The sequence below is a fragment of the Gouania willdenowi genome, chromosome 15 (assembly GCF_900634775.1).
Source record: "Gouania willdenowi chromosome 15, fGouWil2.1, whole genome shotgun sequence".
In the NCBI taxonomy this organism is placed as follows: domain Eukaryota; kingdom Metazoa; phylum Chordata; class Actinopteri; order Blenniiformes; family Gobiesocidae; genus Gouania; species Gouania willdenowi.
The window spans coordinates 22,926,836-22,948,376 of NC_041058.1; the positions used below are offsets into that span (position 1 = coordinate 22,926,836).

Here is a 21,541-nt window from a genome sequence, read left to right on the forward strand (position 1 = left end):
GAATGCAGGGCTCATAATGGCTCTACGTTTATTTTCTAACCATAAAGAATGTGTAACTGGATAACTGACTTGGCTTCTTCTCAAGTTCAAAGAACCATTCCAACTTGAGGTCAAGAGCCTTGAACTTTGGCCTAATTACCGACATGATGGGAGATACCAAGCAGTTCGGTTGTGTTTGTTAAACAAGCACGTCAGACTTTCAAGCCTGGCGTAGAAGCTGCTTGTTTTCTAGGTTAGAGTGAGTTGGTGTTATCACAGCCATAACAAGGCAAGCCCCATGCCACCAGTTTAAACACTATTTCACTTTTAAATTACCAGTACAAAATAATTACAAGACTATTCTTACATGATATTTCCAAGCTGAATAATGATTTGCTTCTTAAAAAAAATCTGCCTTCAACATTAGCTACTAGATGCACTCTCAATCTACACTAGAGAGGCATATTTTCCCCCTCCGTTTGACGTTTATCTCTGGTGAGCAGATCATCTTTTTTTTTCTCCTATCAATGGCAGAGCCTTATCTCGATAGTAATTAAGTTTAGTTTCTCGACTTTATTCCGATGTTTTTACCATTTGTCCCACTTGTGTAAAACTAACATGCACTGCATTTGTAAGCACTTTATCATGCAAAATAAAAATAACAAGGCACCCAGACCGATATATTACTGTCTTGTTTGTTCTAGGTCACTGTTGATGATGGAGCACCAGCTAAAAGTTACTTCATATTCCCATTGGTTGCTCCATGTAATATCTACTTGAACAGCAATCCAGCAGTATCTGTGGCCCTAATCTTTTTTTATTACATTTAAAATTTTTCTGTCTACTCGGGATCTCTGCTACAACACACAGACAATGTCTGAGTCTCCTGTCAGATATGTGCTTAATTTACCCTTTCACCTCATCAAAACCTCCTGATCTCTCGTCCTGGATATTGTTTCTCCCAGCAGGGGAGCAGCAGTAATCTGATTTCATAACAGGAAAAGAAGAGCTGGTAATCTGATGCTACACACAGGCACAGCCTGCTTAATCCTCTGCTTCCTTTTGGAATCATAAACAAGGACCCATCAGCTGCCTCCATTGCCGTTTGGGATTGTGAGACTCCTCAGTGTTGCTGTGTGTGTGTGTCATCATGTTTACTGTTGTTTGACACATTAGCCAGTTGGTAGCAGGTGTTTACAGGTAAATCTAGAGCAGAGACATCTTGCCTCTTGATCTCCTCATGTTTTATTAGTCATTTTATTTAAATCTAGTCAAGCAAATAGGTCCCCGCATTTCAAAATAAAAAGATAGCCGGTGAACTAATCTTCCATATTGAAGTAATCAACATATTCCTCATTTGGCCAAAAAAATCTTGGACATATTTTTCCTATTTATGACTATGATGGTGGTTGTTGTAATTCTTCATGATTAATCAAGTAAGTACTATTTGGACCAGGGATGCACCGAAATGAAAAATCTTGGCCGAAACCTAAAACCGGAAATCGAAACACTGGAAGAAATTATTATGAAAATTATTATTCCCATTGCATTTATGGTTATACATGTGTACTAATTTCAATAAAATTAAAACATCTCAATTATATACATTGATATTAATGCTTTAAAGAATAAACCAATTCAAAATATGGCATTCCAACAATACACAATATAAAATAAAAACAAATGAAATGTTTAACTTGGTCCAACTCAATACAGACATTCTGTGAGTACGCGGACAAGTTGGCCCATTTCCAGACAAGCATGTGCGGTGACAGCAGTGTTTGCTCGCATTTTTACGACATCCTGTTACGGTTGGCTTTTTTCGGTGAGAAAAGTGTTTTGGTTGAAAATGGCCCAAAAGTGCATTTTCGGTTTTCGGCGGAAAATCTTTGGTGGCCAGAATTCTAGGTGTATCATTAATTTGGACTATTAATTACCTCTCATTAACAGCCCTATTACTTTTTTTTCACCCTCATTCCCATGGCTTGAAATATGTCAAATCTCTTGGTTTCCTTCCTTCTTTTCCTGGACCAAAAAAAGGAATTTCCTTGGGAAACATGTCACATTCCTGACAACTGGCTCGCTGCTGAAGCCAGTTTGCAGTGCTTTTCCCTGGCTTCCCATCAGTTTTCTGCTTGTGACAAACAACCCAAGTGTCCAATAAAGGGGGGAGGCAGAATCAGAGATGGGAACTCCACACTCAATTAAAATCTTTCTATAGACCAGGCCAGAACCGAAAGTAGCAGGCATGTGGTGAATGCTCTTGTTGAATTCCTCACAAAAGGAAGAATGGTTTGTTTCCCTTCCTTGGACCTCAGAATGGGAAAAAGGCCAGATTTTTTGTGAGGGTGGATACTGGGGTCTCAGTTAGTGAAGAGATCCTTCCTGAGGCAGCAAGTGAAACAAGGAAATGACCATGTGACAAAAAGGGCTCATTCGAAACAAAGACAATTTATCACCTCTTTTGTACATGCATCTTTGAATCTATTTTTCTTAGCACAAAAATCAATCTCAATTCAAATTGAAACATTACTAATGTGGACCAGTGAGAGCGTATTCATGACAGCTTGAATATAACACTCTTAAGTAAGAAGCAGACAGCAGAAGCTTTACCCATGGCAACCAAGGCTAATACTCTCACGGAGCGTTTCTCTGGTCTCTCTGCAGTTCAAACAAACTTGCCCTGCATATATAATACCCTCAGGGAAGAAACAGTGTCTTTGCCCTTGCTTCCTGGATGAGAACATAACAATCCTTGGAGTGTGAGCTCTCAAATAGCATTGAGCCAGGTATCCGGCCTACTTGTCTAATTCTAGATTAAGTCTGAACTGTCTGGACTGAGTCCTATTTCTCACTGTGCAGTCGTTTCTTAACTAACCTACACTGGAGTTGTCGATCTTACAACTTCTATGTCAAACATGTCTAAGCTAAGTTAAAGAAAGCAGAAGCTCAAATGAAGAATCTAATTTTCCAACTTGTAATCAATACATTTAGAGTTGTTTCTCTGCGTATTTGTGCCAAATTTCTTTATTTTATGCAGTTTTAATAACATGTGGTTAATAGTAAAAGGTTGCTAAACAAGGGAAACTGGCTGACAGTGTTTACAGCAGTGTCTGAGAAACCTGGATTGGGATCTGTTTTGACTTTCCAAAAGCTGCAGATGTTCAGATGTCTCAGTGCTCCCAAGTGTTGGTGCCGAGCACGGCCCAGGCAGACTTTCCTCACCATCCATTTCATTGCACATTTCATCCCCTGGCAATCAAACCCATTCATTCACTACAGCTTTTTAAGTCTATCCAAGTTGGACAGAACATCCACCATAATAGGATTTTTGCTGATGTTGGTAATTTCATTGAGTTGGCCAGGTAACATTGAGGTGAAGGAAAAAATATACAGTCCAAGCAAACGGTGTCATGCTTTCACTAAGCCTAGGAGATGATATTTGTCCTGTCATCTGTGTTTTTGTTTTGTCTAAGTCAATCTGCTCCTGGTGTTAGACTAATATTGCCTGTAAACATGCAGAGCCTAGTTTGATCATATCTGGCATATCCACTGACCTCATCACTTTATGGTGTGGACAGAAACAAAAGAGCCGTTTATTGTTTATCCTCTGCTGACTGACTCAGGTCTACATTTAACTTAGAGTTGTATTTTATAGTTGTAGACATGAATAAGACTCAAAGCAGTGACGACTCTACTTTAGGTGGGAGGTTGTGCATCATAGAAAAAGAGCAGGATCAAGTCTGAATATAAAGCTTTTATTGAATGACTCACATTTCACTGGCTAGGTTGTGTGCTTAAGTGTGAGACTACATAATTAATTTGGCTCCGTGCCCATTTAACTGGGGGAATCTTCCCAGTGTACACTGGTTTTGGTGATTACACATAGGGACAGGCTTACTGCAATCCTAGGGGGTTTATTATGCCTTACCCACAGTTAGGCTGAGCTGTCTACCACACATGTCAAGAGGGAACATCAAATTGCAATCCTTGATTAACACAGAGGAACCTGCAATGGGACGTTACAGTGGCTCACCAGCAATGGCTCCAATTCACACTTCTCGGAACTGTATCATTTCCAGAGCGCTGTAGCAGTTCACTGTAATATTACATCATCTCTGCTGGTATTCCTGATCTTTGTTCAGACAATTATTTTCTATGATGGTTGTTGTGAGGCTTATAACTACAGTAAATAAAGAGCTTAGAGTGTACAGGGCAGATGTAAAAATAGTATTTATAAAAAGGTTTTCTGTTTCAAATAATAGTTGTTGTCATATGGTCTTATTGTAAAATAGCCATTAGAATTTTTCTCACGTTTTACGCTAAATAGCCTAAGAAACCAGATTTTTGCCAAATACCAGATTCTTCTCATCTGTACTCTCCCCGGTCATAGCTTTATTCTGTTTGCTCCCTTAGACCACGGGAAGACTTTATTCAGGGAATTAAAAGCCTCCCAGCCTATGGCCATCTGGCACACATCTCCAGTTATTTAGGGGCTAAAAAAGCTTTTTGCATGCAAACCTAAGTGCAGTCTAAGCCTCTATGCACTTTACCAATGAGTACACTTAGAACCAACCCATTCAGGCTGTTGGAATCATTTTAACTTGTCTCTTTTAACCTAAATTGCAAAACTTTTCAATTACATTTTTACTAAACTATGCACTCTCGCTCAAGCCTCAATGCCTTACAATCACCACCATGTTGCTGATTAGGGGTGGGAACCTCTCGGTACCTCACGATACGATACGCGATACAAAGCTCACGATAATGATTATCTCACAATATGACGATACTGCGTTTATCGATGTATTGGTCAGAAATCAATCTACAATAATCTATGACATAACAAGAAGAAAAGATTAAGTGAAAAAATACAATTTTTATTTCATATCTCCAAATGACAATAAATTGAAAAAATGTCCTATTGACAGTGACACTATTTTAGTGTAACATTTCTGTAAATAAGTGTCAACATACCAATGTAAATGAATAAGTATCTCCAATAGTGCTTTCTGTAAACAAAAAATAGGGTCTTTCTTACCAGTGACACATTATAGTGCAATATTCCAGTAAACAATATAAAGGTGACAGAAACAGTGACAACATTTCTGTGAAGACCTACCTGCACATTTTAGTGAAAAAGCAGAAAACGTTTTTGAAAAAAAAAAAAAAAAAAGATACTTAGCGGGAGCATATCGATCGTGCGGAAAAATATCGCCGTATCGAGATGTCGCCACACTCCTATTGCTGATAGATGAAAAATATATGATTATATAGTTTAGTTTATTAGGATCCCCATTTGCTGTGCTTAACAGCCAGCTAATCTTCTTGGGGTCCTTAAAAGTCATACAGATCAAAACTATCCATTAGACAGATAACAGACAGATAAAATACAATAATATTTCAATAATTGACAGTTGACAAAAATAAATGACAATTCATACATAAAAAAATACAAGTCATATCAGTACATGCTCAGAATGTGACAGTTGCAGTTTCCAAACCATGTTAATTTAATTTATAAATAGCTGACACCACCAAGGTATCTCTTCAGTCAGTTGTTCTTTAAAAACAGATTTCTGTTCTATTTTGATCAGTTTTAATGGCAAACGTTCCATTTTTTTATTGCTCTGTATACAATAGATTTTTGAAGAAAATTAGTATTGTAAGTGAAAACCATCCTTCTGATGCAAGCCTCGTGACATAACCATGCGATTCTCTGCTGCTTTTAAATGTACTGAATAAAGACGTACAGTGTGGCCCCCGTGTTGGATGGATTTAGAGCACACTGTCTAATTTTGTGCACCCCCCAAAGTAAACACAGAATATGATAACATACAATAAATTAAAAAAAAAACATACAAGACTACTAAAATATACCCCAAAATGACTGAAAAATATACAAAACCACATCAAAAATACACAAAAGGACTCAAAAATAGGGGTGTCCCGATTCGATATTGATATCGGATATCGGTCCGATATCAGCCAGAAAACGAATATTGGATTTCATCAGACTGCATCTAAAATCTCCGATATAAGCGCTCCGATAAGTTTTTGTTGTTTTTGTTTCCGCCCTCAGTTGTTCCCACCATATACTGACAGTAAAAAATAACTGAAGTGAACTTGAATTGTTGACTATTGATCTTTGTTTGAGCAACATCACTTGATCAAGTCTTTTCTATTAATGCTCTGATTGGTCATTACTCAAAGTGCTTCTTAAATGAGTGTTGATCATGTGGCCCTTGGGGCAGACAATCACATTTCTGTGGCCCCTGTTTAAGAGACATAAAGCTTCAGTTAGTGTCGCTTCTCTTTGTTTATGATTGAAAGTTATAATGAAATGTGAGCAAAACAGACACACACATACTATTCATAAGAATTTCATTCACAACATTATTCTGATTTTGGCTTTATAGAAAAATGCTGCTGAATTCACATTTTGTGTGAGTAAAAGGAATAGTACACTAAAAGCACTGCATGGACCATTTTCCTCTTCTTGTTTTAAAGCCCCCGAGCACAAACCAAATACAGACGGTTTCTTTTTTATTTAGCATTCTGTTACGTCACTCATCCTCCATACACCACTTCCCCCTGCTTTGTGCCTCTGACAATTCACTGTGCAGTGATCCGAGGGCATGAAGCTGGCAAAACATTAACGAGAATGCTGACCAGGGGAAAAGAATCACAAAAGTCTTTTTTTTGTTCAGGCAGCATATCGTTAAATCCAGAGTGGCTGTTGGCTTCTCTTTCAATGTGCTGCACATTCATTTGTAGTCTGTTAGACCAGCTTGCCCATTTGCACGATAAGCCTTTGATGGCCCTGCACTTGTTTGGGTGCTTGTTATTCAAAGATCAAAGTAGGCTAGCAAAATCTCTGTTACATTTGCATCAGTAAAATACATTGAAGTGGTCTACTTGATACGATCCATTTATCTTTACACTGTTATTTCCTATTGACGTTGTTGCAGTTGCTATCTCTATGTTGCCTCTTAATGCTAAAAGCGTTCCATGTCATGTTATTTAAGATGTGCTATCGCAGTAATGACCAGGGATAGCGATGGTATCCATCAGCTCTTCTCCACTTATAAATGACCATGTGTTTTGGTTGAATGGTCAAAGGAGATATGGATATACTTTTAGAGTGCATGTAGCTGGCTCTAAGTGTTTCGATTATATTTTAGTTAACTTTTTAATATCCATTCAAGTAGGACTGAACGATTTTGGAAAATAATCTAATTGAGATTTTTTTCCTCAATATTGCGATTGTGATTTAAAATGCAATTATTTTTTCAAGGGCCTCTTGTCATGTATTTTTTAATGAACACAAGCAATAAATCAATTTGTTTCATAATAAACAATTTCAGATTTATTTATACTTTAAATAAATATAAAATATACATTTTAAAGCACAGATCACAACAATAAAGCAAACAAATCTGTGGCTTTACCTCTTCAACATATCTAACTAACTTCACTTAAACATGTGGACGGCACTTCTTAAACACTCTCTGAGCTTAACAGGACAGTACAAGACAGGACAAGAAAAAATTAAAATGAAAAAATTGCAGCCTTTGCGATTAGAAAATTGTGTTTTATGATATTGCGATAATATCGCAAATGCAATTAATCGTTCATCCCTACATTCAACTAACTGCAACTTTATTACCTCCGCCAAGGAGTGTATGTTTATTTTCCTGTTATTCTATTTTATTTATTTGGCTGCAAACAGTTTTCCTTCAAAACTAATGGTAAGATTCCATATTCTGGAGTGAGTGATGAGTTGCGTAGTTTTTAGGCAGTTTAGACGATGTTTCGGGTGGTTTGGACAGTGTTTGAAGCAGCCAGGATGGGAGGGGGGCGGGCGGTGCACCCAATTAGCGGTCCCTGGAAACATTTCCCCATTTTAAAAAAAAAAAAAAGTTCTTTGCCGAACGGTGACGGTGTTTCATCCACACTCTGTCAATTTCCACGTTTGATCAGCGCAAGGGAGGCTGTGTTTGAGAGGCATTGGACACGGGAGAGGGAGAGGAGAAATAGGTGTGGATTTGCGGCCAATGGAAATAAATGTCATGCTACTTTAACGCAAAATAAACTATATCGATATGAACGATATTGTCCCATGTGATATCGTGCTTATAAATATATCACTATGAATTGCTCATTGCAGATAGAGAACAGTATCTGCTGCTTCACCTTCATTTCAATGACTTCAAATTTAATTTAGCACTTTTGCCCACTCAGCTATCCAACATTCTCCATGCTGTAAATGCTAAATATCCATTTAATTCAGCAGTCTTAAACACGTGTACATCCACTCTGATTTGTGCTGCAATCTTAGTAAATCCCCTCCAGCAGGTAAGGAAATGACAAATCCAAAGTATTAAAGCGCACATATGATTTAGCGCTCTTTATGTGAAGTCTTACTAGATGTCATGCCTTAAGTCTTATGACTAAATTTCAGAAAAACCTGTCCCAATGTTTCTTCTTCTTTTTTTTTTTTTTTTTTTTTTTAAAGAAGGCTCCTGTGTGATTCACAGGAGCCTGAGGCCAGTGCAAAATGTTTGCCTCAGATTTCCACCCTGTTGTCCAACTTTAATCCACCTACTGTGATGCATTTGGGTTCCTCCCATGTTTCATCGTCCAGCCTCTATTGTCCTGGAGGAAAAAGCTTATTGAAACATTAAAAACTGATTTATTTTTTTTTTAATTTTTTTTCAGCTGCAAAGAACAGATTTTAATTTAGAAATTACATTTTCAAACTTTAAATGAAAGGCTTATCTCATCTCTGATATTGCGATTAGCAGGAAAGGAAAGCAAATACAGTGGGAAAGCCAAGATAATATATAACCCTCATCCAGTCCACTATCACAGGTCTCCTATCTGAAACCAAATATTTGAGCACAGTTGTTTGAGGGTAGACAGATCAGCTGTTTTGTTTGTCCAGAATGAGATTACCAGGAGAGGATTTAGACACAGCTGCAGACTGGCAGTCTTTCATAAAACTGAGACTTTAGCTGAAGCTGTCCTATCAGTGTTTCCTACCAGACAATATGTGATATTGGCTTAAGATGTGAATGCAGATTTGCATACAATGCTCCCAGTAGTATACGGTAGTTATAGCACTGCAGTATTAAAAAACACACACACACCTGCCCACCAACCTTTTATCTGTGGTAGTTTTGCCATTGTTAATGATGCTTTTCACTTGACTGGAACTAGCAAACAAAGACAGGGTAAATAAAACCATGACTAACATGCAGGACATTTTCATCAGAAAATAATTACAAGATTAAAATGCTCGTCTCATTACGGCTAAAAGTACTTTTAAAAAAAAAAGAAAATCAATATTAGTTGAGCATTTGAGGAGTTTGGTGCACTTTGATGAAAAAAGCAGGCTATTATTAGAGTAATTTAACCAATTAGAAGTAATCTCTTTATGGAAAAACAAGACATACCAGTAGTACCTGACGAGTGATATAAATAGAAGTCATTTTAGTTGAACTACCTGTAAATACTCCAAATTTTATTTGACTCAATCATTATGACTTAAGAAAGAAACTTAAGGGAATTCTAATGACATAAATGAGATATATTCTTAACAATGTTTTATTTAACTAAATATATTTTCAGAAGAAAATAAAAATGAAGACTAAATAAAAAATAACCACTTTTTTTTTTTTTTTTTTTTTTTAAAGCAATCTTTATCTCTGTTATTTTAGCTTTCTCTCATATGGAAAAGAGGATGGATTAGAATTAGTTCTAATGTGTTTTTACATTGCGTGGCATTAATGATTGTCTTTTTTTATTATTCTAAAAGTGGGATCTAATTTCATTACGTCCGCTGAAACCAAAGCAGCCTTTGACCTCCACATCTGTGATTTCTGTATTAATGCATCCATGTCACTTGCAGCACTCTGTTTAATCTAAGAGGAGGAAATGGCCTTGTAATCTAATGGCCTTGCTTTGCTTTAGAGAGGAAAGGTCAACAGTTAGCAACGGTACAGTGAGCGCCTTGGACGCACTAATGGGCTTAGATGGGACAGCACTACTGGCTCTGCTACCAGAGCGATGCCATATAGACTAAACCTATTAGTTGATCCATGCTTCGGCACCTACTGTGCACTGCATGTCACAGCAGTCAATGCAAAGAGCTTCATATCTCACTGTCATTTATAGATGATTTAATGACGCAATAAAAAAAATGTTAATGCATAATGTGATTTGTCGACATGAAGTCACTCCTATGATGTCCTTGGGTTTGCTTGCCTCCTTCTACATTTATAAAATGCTCTCTAGCAGCATAGGGCTGGGCAAAAAAAAAACATTTAATCAAATTTGTAGATGAAAACAGTTTTTTTTGCAAATTTGAGTTAAAAAAAATAAATAAAAAATTTGCTATTATTATTGTTATTATTATTATGAATTTTTGCCACCAGTTTTTTCGGACTATTTCACGTTCTGTCCTTGTGGGTTACCGTAGCGCAATATGAGCCAGCCCCCTCTTTGTTTACATTGTTTACCCTTTGAGTAGGCTATATGTGTGCCACAGGCATGTAAAATGTTTTAATCATACAATGCAATAAAGCTGCACTTTTGACAATATATCTAATGTCTGCAGTCATTTTTAAGTGCATTAAAAAAAAAAATCAAATCAAAACTCGAATTTTTCTTTAAAAAATTGAGGATTTTTTTGGCAAAGTTATCCAGCCCAATTGTAGCACGCTCAGTCTGTTCTCCTTGTGTTACATCCCTATTTACAGGTTAAAATCATGTTAAGTGAAGCTAATGGTAGTCAGTCAACGAAAGAGTTTCACTTGAGGTCTTGATCTCGATATTTATTTGGTCAACCTCGTTAGTGGTTACCTTCATGAATTTCTCTGAATAACTTTCAATTATAAAGATTTTACATTATATTTTAATATTTTTAGGATCAAGAAAACTCTAAAGAAATACCACATTGAAGACTTATTAACATATTGTAATTTTTTTGTGCTGAGTTTCTAATAATTAGTAGTCATGAATGCATGTTATGCTCACCTGTAGCAAGTATGGGTTTTTATAGCTTCACAGTTATGGATGACCTGTAAGCAATAAAAACTCAAAAGGCAATTAATTCTTGAGAAATCATATCTTTATCATCTTTTATCCACCACTTGTTTTCAGCAAAAAAAAAAAAAACATCAATTTTGGCCTTTTTGGTCCAAAGTAGCTAGAGTTAAGAACATTGTTCATCATTCAAGGGGCCTTTTTAAGTCAAATTTTGAATATGTATCAGACAGAGTTTGTCCAGTTGACAAAATCAACAGGCCCTTCTACTATTCCTGCAGTCGCCATCATCCAAGCATCCATCATTTTCAAAACTGGAAAACTTGTCCCTCACTTGACACATGGTATCCCATCTTACTTAGCACACTCATTAGCACCTTAATGCTACGTCTGGCTGGTCTTTGAAGTTGCTACTTATGTGGCAAATTAGATTTTCCACCTAAATCAGCGGTTGACTCTGTGGGACACAGTGACAGATGGCAGTGAGTTTCACTCAAAAAACACGATAATGTGCAATAAAAAAACGAGTACCTTGGATGACCCTCTAAGTGCCTGCAGGCCTGTTAATTACATATGAGTCAACGTCTGCAGGGAGAGTGAGTATGAGATAGCAGTAATGGAATAGAGGTTGTTAAAGCTCCTTCTGCCTCTAAGCAGAAAGCTAAAACTGACTAGCTGTTCGTGTGCTGCATCTACAGTTTCCATTTAATCCATCCAGTCTCAAACAGGTTTGTATTTGTGAGTGTAGTGTTGTTTATGAAATAACTACAATCGTCTTGGAGGTTTAGAGAATGGTCTGCCTTTTGCCATGTCAAAGTATGTTATTATTACCTGAACAAAAAGTTTTGCAAAAGTCAGCACACATGAGCTCAGTCTTGTGGATATGCTTCACATTTTGCATGTGTAGCTAAACATTTCCAGCCATTATGGGCCGTACATCATCTACCAGGGATTAACCCCCCCCCATGACCACTTTCTGTTTGCAACACCAGTGTTTTTAAAAAATCTTTGTGATTCACAGTTGCCTTGCAGGAGGTGCTTCAAAGGAGAAAGTGATGCAGAGTGGAAAATTGAGTGATTGGACAGCTTTTGATTTGCTTTGTCTCCCCTTCTTTTCCACTGTGGCTCAGTTTGATCACAATTTAATGCAACACGACGGCTTGGGAAAGTGGGTCAGGAGGAAGTTTAGCAAACTTGGCTTGAAAGTTGTTGACATTTTGTAGAATGTCTTACAGTGTAGAGAGGAAGTTTTAGTGCAGACTGCTACTGGTGAAAGAGGTGAAGATTTCTTTTGAAAGCTCCTCCACTTACTTTCAAGCTGTGAAAGGTGGATAATGACAGGGGTCATTTTAATGATCTACCCTGCGGTTCTTTTCTTCACGACCTTCATTATTAGGGTTGTCATAAGGTAAATGGACTTCTGTTCTCAAAGCGCTCTACACTGAACATTCACTCACACATTCATACATCAATGGTGACTGAGCTGCCTTACAAGATGCTAGCCCTCAATAAGGAGCAAACCGTGGTTCAGTGTAGAGGTTAGTTCGGGCCCAAACAATCCAGCCCGACCCGACATGGGTCCGCGGGCTTAAAGCCCGAGCCAATCACTTCAATTGTAGGCCCAACCCCGAAGCAAACCCGATGTAAATTGTTATTTTATTGAACGTATTGTTGTCGGTGGATCAGTAGCGCGGGGGGGGGGCGCAGCTCTCCCCAAAAGGTACTGTAATGACGTGACTCGAGCCGATATCACAGTTTTACAGGCTTTAATGTAGTAACACGGCAAAAATAAACAAACACAAAAAGAACTGTCTTACACTGTCATACACTCACACTACCGTGGGAACAAAATTGTTCACTCTTTTCCCCGCTTACGCCCACCCTTTCTCCAGCCTCCCAGCCAGTCAACACTCAGAACAACCATGATGCCTTCTCGGCCATGGGAAATCTCATCATCAGTTAACCACCGAATACACACAAGTGGAACATAACCAGAACATAGAACCCAGTCCGTTACAGTGTGCAGTCCCGTGCGTGGAGCGCAGACCACACAAAAGCACGCAACCATATTTGTTCCCTGCGCTCCAGCAACAAGTGAGGAATGAGTAAAATCAGCAAATAATATTCAGTGAATGTGAACGCTGAACAACAAAACGCAACACAACGCTGTCAATATCTCGTCCCACTACTAGCACTACTAGAAATCACTTTAGAAATGATACCACAACAATATAGAAGTGTTTTTGTGGTTATTAAAAAATTATATTAACGTAAAAGAGATTAAAAAAAATTTTTTTGAAGCCCGACTTGACCCGAGCCCAGCTCTAATGCGTGACATCTCGGCTCGACCTGGCCCGAATATCTGGTCGGGCCTAAAATCTAACCTCTAGTTCAGTGTCTTGCTCAAGGACACTAGGGACATGGCCAAGGAATAGTTTGGGATTAAACCACCAACCTTCCGATTAGAAGGCAACCCCCTCTACTGTCTTTAAATACTTCATTAATTTCTTCATTTTCACATTCCTGTTGTAAAAAAGCAAGATCTATTTTATATCAGCACTGACTAATGCGCATCGCGAACACTCAACACTGGTCATTTTTCATCTTTAAATACGCAAGAGCCAATTTGATTGCTTTTCAAAATGAAATAACTAAATTTCTGATTAATATCCAATTGATTCACTGATGTTTACTGCAATAATTGTAAATCTTGGAGTGCTACTGAATTTTTCTTTGTGCTACAATTCATTTTTAACTTGCTACCACCTAAAAATAAAAAGTGAGCCTACAGACCTGCCAATCAATGTGGGGTTCAAATGGGTCCTCAGAAGTTATTACTTATAGGAACAAAATTTGTCTTTTGTTTGTCTTGCTGATATCATTATGTTTCGCAGCATTTAAGATGAATGAATTTGAACTTTCTTAATCTTAGAAACTTGGCTGACATTTCATAAGGAAGAATGTCATCAAGCCTGATGTTGCCAGGCACATTCCGGAAACATTCAGTATGTGAAGAATTATCACGTCATTTAATGAATTCAATGAATGATGTGAGAAATCAATTATTTTAAGGTTAAATTCCAGGTTATCACTCAGGTCTTGTTTTAGAGTTCTGCATGAAAGAAATATTACATTTTAAGCTATCACAAGTTGTTTTTATTTTTATTATTGTTATTTTTTAATAAACAGCCTTTTAGGTAAAAATGGCTTTGGACAAACATTTGATTATACTGACATTAATATTTAGATTCACATTGAGTAAAAAAATAATGCCAAAAGTATCAACTTTCAGCAAACGTAGGCGTTTACTTCACACTTTATATGCAAATCACAAAGTTATACAACTCATTTTAAATTGGAATCAGGATACAATATTCATCTCCCCAATTCATCTTAAAAGCTGTCATAAATCCAATTTTACAATATGTTTGTCTACACAATGTCAAAGAAGTAATAAATCCATTGCATGTTCATTACACAAGACAACACCGTGTGGTGAGTCTCAGCCACTTCATTACTGATGTGTTTGTCTTTCTCCTCCTTGTGCATTTTAATGAGATTACCACAATATTGAAACGCCACCTTTTACACTGTAGAGCATTTAAACGTTGCAAGCTAAACCAATAAACAACAATTAGAGTACATCAGTCTTATATTGTTTTCTTATGAATCAAAAGAGCGTGAACCTGTCTCTGTGTTGGTCAGTGTCTGTATGATTAAATGATAAGTGGATATTAAAGGTTTTGTGCTCTGGTTTTTAAAGTGCAGCAGCATGCTCAAGCGGAGTGCTTTTATTACACCGTTAGATGCTTTATTGCACTGTGACTTGTCAAGCATCTGTGCTGTGTCATCGTTCATCAAGAAAACGCCTATATACCACAAACAATACGACTCCTCGTGGAACGGCACTTTATTCCTTATCCGTCTGCAAATCTTTCTCGATGTTCCTCTGCTGACTTAGTAGAATGGAGTTTGATTACTCAGATGCGATTGTGATCGTTGACTTCCCTTTTTTTTGGGCATAGACATGCATGGTTGAATAAATATTTAGAAAGGCAGAGACATTGTCCAACAGAAGAGAGTGGTAGTTTTAAGAGATTGTGAATTGTTTGTCTTGCTCCTCCGTGCAATCTTGCTCATGTTTTGTTGTGTTTTCCACAGGCTGTGCAGTCTCACGTTGAAGAAGCTGGTGGTCCTCAAAGAACTGGATAAGGAGCTCAACTCCCTGTCAATAGCTGTCAAAATCCAGGTGCGTATAGAGGTCAAACGACCATGTGGGGTTGGACTAACAACAAGTATCGGAAGTGTTTCCAAGCTGCACGTTCTGCTCTGCAGGCTTTTCTCTTCCTCTTTTCTTTACTCTGACATGTTGAACACAATCGCACAGCCCAGGTGATCTTACATGATGTTAATGCCTTTAGTTGAACCTACTTTGCTGCACATGAAGCCAAGAACTCTCACAGTCACTCGGGTGCTTTATACGGTTTACTAGCAGGATCGGGCATCTTGTGTTGATCGCTTGAGCCTACATGTGTTAGTCTCAGGCATTGTTGGGGTCAATTATAATTGTAATCGCGCAATTAATAAATAATTATAATTGTGGCATAATTTTAATCGTAATTGTAATTAATTGGAATTTATTTTAAGATAATTGCCTTTGTAATTGTAATTATCATGGAAATTCAATAAAACTTTCAATTACAATTTATTTAAACGAAAAGTGGGTCTATGGCTCACACATAAGTAGTTAATTAATATTAAAATATGTTTCATATTAAGTTTTCCCACTACCCGTAAGTGGATTTTCACACTCATACAGGTGGTAAGGGTTAGAGTTAGCAAATAATGGAAGTTTTTCTGATTAGGGACGATACTGTTTTGCAGAGTAACAATACTACATTGTTGTTTTGTACAAAGAGTTTATAGTTATTGCTAAATTCCAACTCTTCTCCCTAGTTGGGCTTCTACATAAGATATTATAATAAATGCACTAAAACGTACGACATCGTACAAACACAAAATCGTATACAGTCTTCACAACGCTATATGAATAAAAGTTAGTAAAATTGTAATTGATCTTCAGTAATTGAGAATGTAATGTAATTGACTTTCAGGGGGAAAATAATAATTGTAATTCAACATGGATAATTGAACATGTAATTGTAATTGAAAAATGTAATTGACCCCAACACTGCTAGTTAGCCTTTCATTTATTGAAATATTTTGATTATTAATTAATTAATAGTAACTAAATGAATTATTTGTAGTAAATACCATATTTATTGTGTTTTGAATGGGGGGGAAAAAAACTCACACACACCATTTAAAATACATTATATACTGTAGCAAAAAGTGTTTGCTCAGCTATCCTGAATCATTGAATTCAGGTGTTCCAATCACTTCCATACATGAAATCAATTGTATAAAATCAAGCACCTAAGCATATAGGCTGCTTCTACAAACATCGGAAAAGTGTTCTCTGTTGTGACGAATCACACTTCTTTGTCTGACTGTCTGATTGACGAGTTGGAGAACGGTATACTTGTCTGACTGCATTGTACCAAGTGTAAAGCTTGCTTGAGGGGATTGTGGTTATGGAAGTTCCAGTGAAAGTAACTCTAAGAGCTTCAGCATAACAAGACAATTTCATGCTCCTAACTTTGTGGGAGCAGTTTGGACATCACCCCTTGGTCAATGTATGTTTTGGTCACTGACTTTTCTATAGAAGTAAGAGTGCTCATGAGGTCGATGCTGTGTAACAGAAGTTGATGGATATGGTAGACTACATTGTTTTTAGAAACAATAAAATAGTGTTGTCACAGGGAAGAGAAAAGGATTGCAGAAAAACCTCTTCCACCCCCACAATTCTGCAGATGACGAGCCTTGTTTTGCCATCATGTCATAAATTACATCAGAGTAGGGTTCCATTGGCTAGCAGTCACTTAAAAAAAGTTGGAAATTATCATCTTCCTATTTTACTAGCTACTAACAAACAACTTTTAACTACTGTTATAACATGTAATGTTAACAATTATGTCATTTTATGAAAATCCACCTTGCGTTTTTAAAAACATATCTTATTTATATTGTTACGCTCCATATTATATGTAACATATCACAACCCATACACCAAATCTACCACACTTTAAAACATTTGTCACAATGTTTCAGTAAAAATGAACATTTAGAGATGGTCATTTAATACTATAACTTTAACACCTGGAGCAGTATTTAACTCCACTAAGTACTAACTACATATATGTATTTATATTTGTATGTCAATCAGATTTTAAGTGGAGCTCATTGGAGACTATAGCTCCTGAGGGCACCTCACATGGTCCATGCGGGCTACCTGGTGCCCACGGACACCGTGTTGATGACCCCAGGTTTGGGCCATAGGGGAAACACAGGTAGAAGTCATTATTTAGTGCTCCTACCAAAACACAGCGCCATCCTTATACTAGCTCTTAATTTGAAAACTGCAACTCCCATTGTAGTTTTTTTTTGTCTTAAATATTTCATTTATTGATTTAGGAAATCAAAAAGATTTTCAACGTTTTGTTCATCCCTTCTCAAACCCTATAGAGAAAAATCCATTGACCAAACTATACACCCCCCCACACACACACACACAAAGCAAGGCTCATTCAAAGACATGGATGAGTCAGTTTGTGCAGGCCAATCAAGTTCTTCAAAACCAGAGTCTGGACCTCAACCTTTGGGGTGAATCACAGCAGCGACTGCTAGCCTACATCAGTGTCTGACCTCACGAATGCCCTTCTGTAAGACTTTTTGACAAATAAACACTTTTAAACCTTGTTGAAAGCCTTTCTAGAAGAGTTAAAGCTTTTATACTTACTCAAGTTCATATAAATGTGAAGGCAGGCAAGCCGATAATGCTGAACTAATAAATATGACCAGAATGCACATCGGTAAATTGCATGACATTAAATATTAAGTTTTTTAAGAAAATTTAAGAAGCTCTTCTGCAGATGGTCAGATCCTCCAAAGCTCTGATCTCAACTTTACAATATCACTTCCTGAGGAGCCCTGGCTTGTTCTTACTGTAGAAATCACAATGAATATTTTATCATGAGATCATTAATTGTGAAGGCTGACAACTGTGGTGTCAATCTAACAGTGTGGTTTCTACGCAGCTGTCAGTCCGATCGTAGATTCAAATATTGTTTGGTGACAGAGAACTGGAGCCAATACGTAAAGCTGCAGCCACACTTCACATTTTTAAGGCCCACGCTCAGCAGGAAGAGATACAAGGATTGTATAGAATATCCTTGATTCTAGGTGAGAACAAAGAGCCGCATGAACGTTTCTGCAATGTAGACGCAACTACACGCTGCCTTGATGTAGTCATGTGGTAATCATTTTAGAGGAAACAAATCCTTCTGACTTGTATTCCTGTAGGCAGTCAGAAAACCTTTTTCCAAAGAGTGTTTGAGCTTTAGACTTAGGTGAAAGGTGTGGCTAATCTGTTAATTCCTGCTAACTACCCGCTTCTGTCAAAAAGCCAATAGTGCTCAAAAGAAAGGATATCATTTGTCTAAGATTAAAGCAGACTAGTATAGTTTCAAATGTTTTCCACTTCTTAAAAAAATGTACAAACAGCTTGCAGGCCTGCACAGGGGCGTAGCACCATATTTTGGGCCCTGGGTACAAACTAACTTGTTGGGCCCCTACTCTAAGTTATGTACACATGCTGCTGTCTATATCTCGCTGCTTGTTGTACCATTTGCACTATTTTAAACTGGGTTGTAGCTTGGGCTCTGATGCGGCATGAATTATTGTTTTTAGTCCTTAACAACCAGCTTATTTTTACTCCGGGCCATTTTCATTTCAATAAAAGTAATCTAAAAATGTTTAAAATGCATTTTCCTTCATATATATAAAACAGACTTTGGACCCCCCCCCCTTGCCTTGGGCCCTGGGTACTCAGTACCCTTTATCCTCCCCAAGACATTTGATTTATTAAGAAACCGATCAGTGTTGCTTTCATCCTTGTATTTGGGATGTTTCGCAATCACTCGGCCAGGAAATCCACAGATGTTTTAAAGCCAAGTGAAATGTTCACGTGTTGAACATCAACCCACTCCGTGCTGATAGTTTCTGCCCGTTGGTATTCTCAACAGTGCTGAGCTGTAAAGGCAAGGTTTGTTCCAAAGGCACCGAGTCTCACAAGTGTACCACATCCGAAATGAATACAAGGGATAAACGGAAGCTGCTTGGGGTTTGCAGACAGGAGAACTTAATACCGTGAGTAATGTCTAGTAGTTTGTAATTCCATCCTCTCAGTGCTATTCTGCTCATTATAACATTTTAATTGAAATTTCTTGTCGGGGCAGGCTTTTCTATGTAAAGAGAAACTAATCAGCCTCCATTTACAGTCACACTGAAGACGAAGGGAAGCAACCATGTGTGTATTTATCAATGAGCTCTGCTGTCTCCAGAGCGTGAAATCCCTGCGTTTCGCCTGAGCTGCCCAGAGGATAGCTGAGTAAAACTCTCTGGAACTGGAGCATTAAATGCATTATCCAGCAGGCTTGGTTAGAGAGAGTACAGATGCCTACAGGGTAAATGGACACATTGGCAAAGATGACAAAGCAATATGAAGGTTTGGTTTTTGCGTAGCGGATGGAAAAGCTTCTTCGCAGTGGTCTGTGTGGTCAGTGGCTAGCTGCCTCATTGTCATGTGCAGCCACTTGGGTTGTTTTCTAAGACCACAGCGGCTTTGAAGTATTGGAGATGAGATTTCAATTTCTTTACACATGCTTTGTGTCTCTCTCCTAGATCTTTTTTATCCTTCAATCTATAGACCATAAAATTCTCCTCTGCTACACATCGCATTTGTAAGTGTTACTTTATGGTTTCCTTCTGAGAAAACAAGGTTTCAATTTCTCATTTCAGCTCAGGCTGCTGCTGGAACTCCTTCCGTTGTCAGTAGAAAAAGAATTGATCCAATTATCTTTCCAAACATGCCTGTGTGGTCTGTAGATGTGGATTTCAAGAAAGCGGATATTTTTAAAAAGCTTTTTCTAATAGCCATCCGTATAGGTCCAGTTTTCAATAAATACCTTTTTTGTTGCAGAGATTGGATTTTTATTTTCCTGGCAATGAGTTTCACATTATGATTTAAATGTGACCTAATTCCAACTGCGCTGTGAATGATCTGCAGCTCTGAAGTGACCCACATTTGCAGAAGAAAGTGTGACGTCACATGTATCCCCCTGACAGAGCTATGGGAAGGATTCAAGCTCAAATACTGTTCTATTTTTTTTATTATTAAATATATTCTGTGCTAATAACATGTGAATCTTCCCTAAGGCAAGACAATTCTACTTATATAGCACATTTCATACAGAAGGTAACTCATTGTGCTCAATGTGTCTATATGGAATATTCGTTTAGCTAATATGAACAGATCTGCGGTCTCATTTATAAAGCATGTATGCTTACAAAGTGGGGCTTGAAAGTTAAATAAACCACTCTCCATGCTATGTGTGTGGTCTATAATAGCAAATGTTAGGACAGTTGTAGCTGTATGCTTTTAGTTACATTAAACATAATGGTTAAAAATAAAATCTTGCAGGCCGATTGTGGGGTATGTAGGTAATGTGTTTCAGTTATCTGTCATTCTTAAAGGGGAGGTTGTGTGCAGGTCAGACTATTTCAAACAACAGAACAGTGCAAATTTCTAAATAAGTTTAAAATAGCCTAAGTACCGTACTATATTGCTAATGTGTGTGCGATTTTGATCACGGGTAATCAGAGCCAGGCCTAGCTTGTTTTGTCCATTGTTCACGTGTAATAATCTTGTGCTTTTCCTCCTCTGGGTTCTCATTGATTTAAAGATTAAATGGAATGTATTTTGGAAAATATCTGATACTGGAGCAAACATGACTTTGGCCATGGTCAGATATGTAATATTCGTACAATCTCAAAACTACCAAATAAAGATCATGTATCAGCCAAAATTGGACCACAGCGTGAACATGGCCTCGGAGATATTATTGTTTGAAATGAAGGAAGATACGGACACGGAATATTGGGTTCTCAAGATCAGAATGATAGTGTTATGAAAAAGAAAATACTATAAAGGTTACATAATTATTTATTTATTAATATTTATGTCTTTAAAATGACAAACTGAATAAATAGAAAGAAAATAAATTTGACTTTTCCTTTTAAAATGCAAGAACTGAACTCATGCTAGTCTGAAATTAGAAACACATAGCTAACATATGCTCATCATCATGACATCCTTTTAAAAACATTCACAATCTACATTAGAGCTGTGGATTTTTTTTAATCCTTGGTTTTATACTTTTAATTGGCTCGCCACTGAATTGATTTTATTTCCTCCTTTGTATGAAAGGTGCTATAGAAATAAATAAAGTTGAGTTGAGTTGTACTCGTGCATAAAATTTTTTATCTGACATTTCCCGAGTCCAATAGAATACAGCCCTAACCCGTCAAAACCCAAACAAAGCCAGTACATACG

At 37.4% G+C, this 21,541-nt stretch overlaps 1 protein-coding gene across 2 annotated transcripts in view; it reads left to right on the forward strand.

Annotated features, from left to right (window-relative positions):
- Positions 1-21,541, forward strand: part of LOC114477274 (phosphofurin acidic cluster sorting protein 2) — a 70,269-nt gene that overhangs the window by 6,832 nt on the left and 41,896 nt on the right. For both annotated transcript variants that reach the window (XM_028469522.1, XM_028469523.1), the window contains exon 2: positions 15,190-15,277. In XM_028469522.1, coding sequence (XP_028325323.1) covers positions 15,190-15,277 — 88 coding nt within the window. The remainder of the gene's footprint in view (positions 1-15,189; positions 15,278-21,541) is intronic.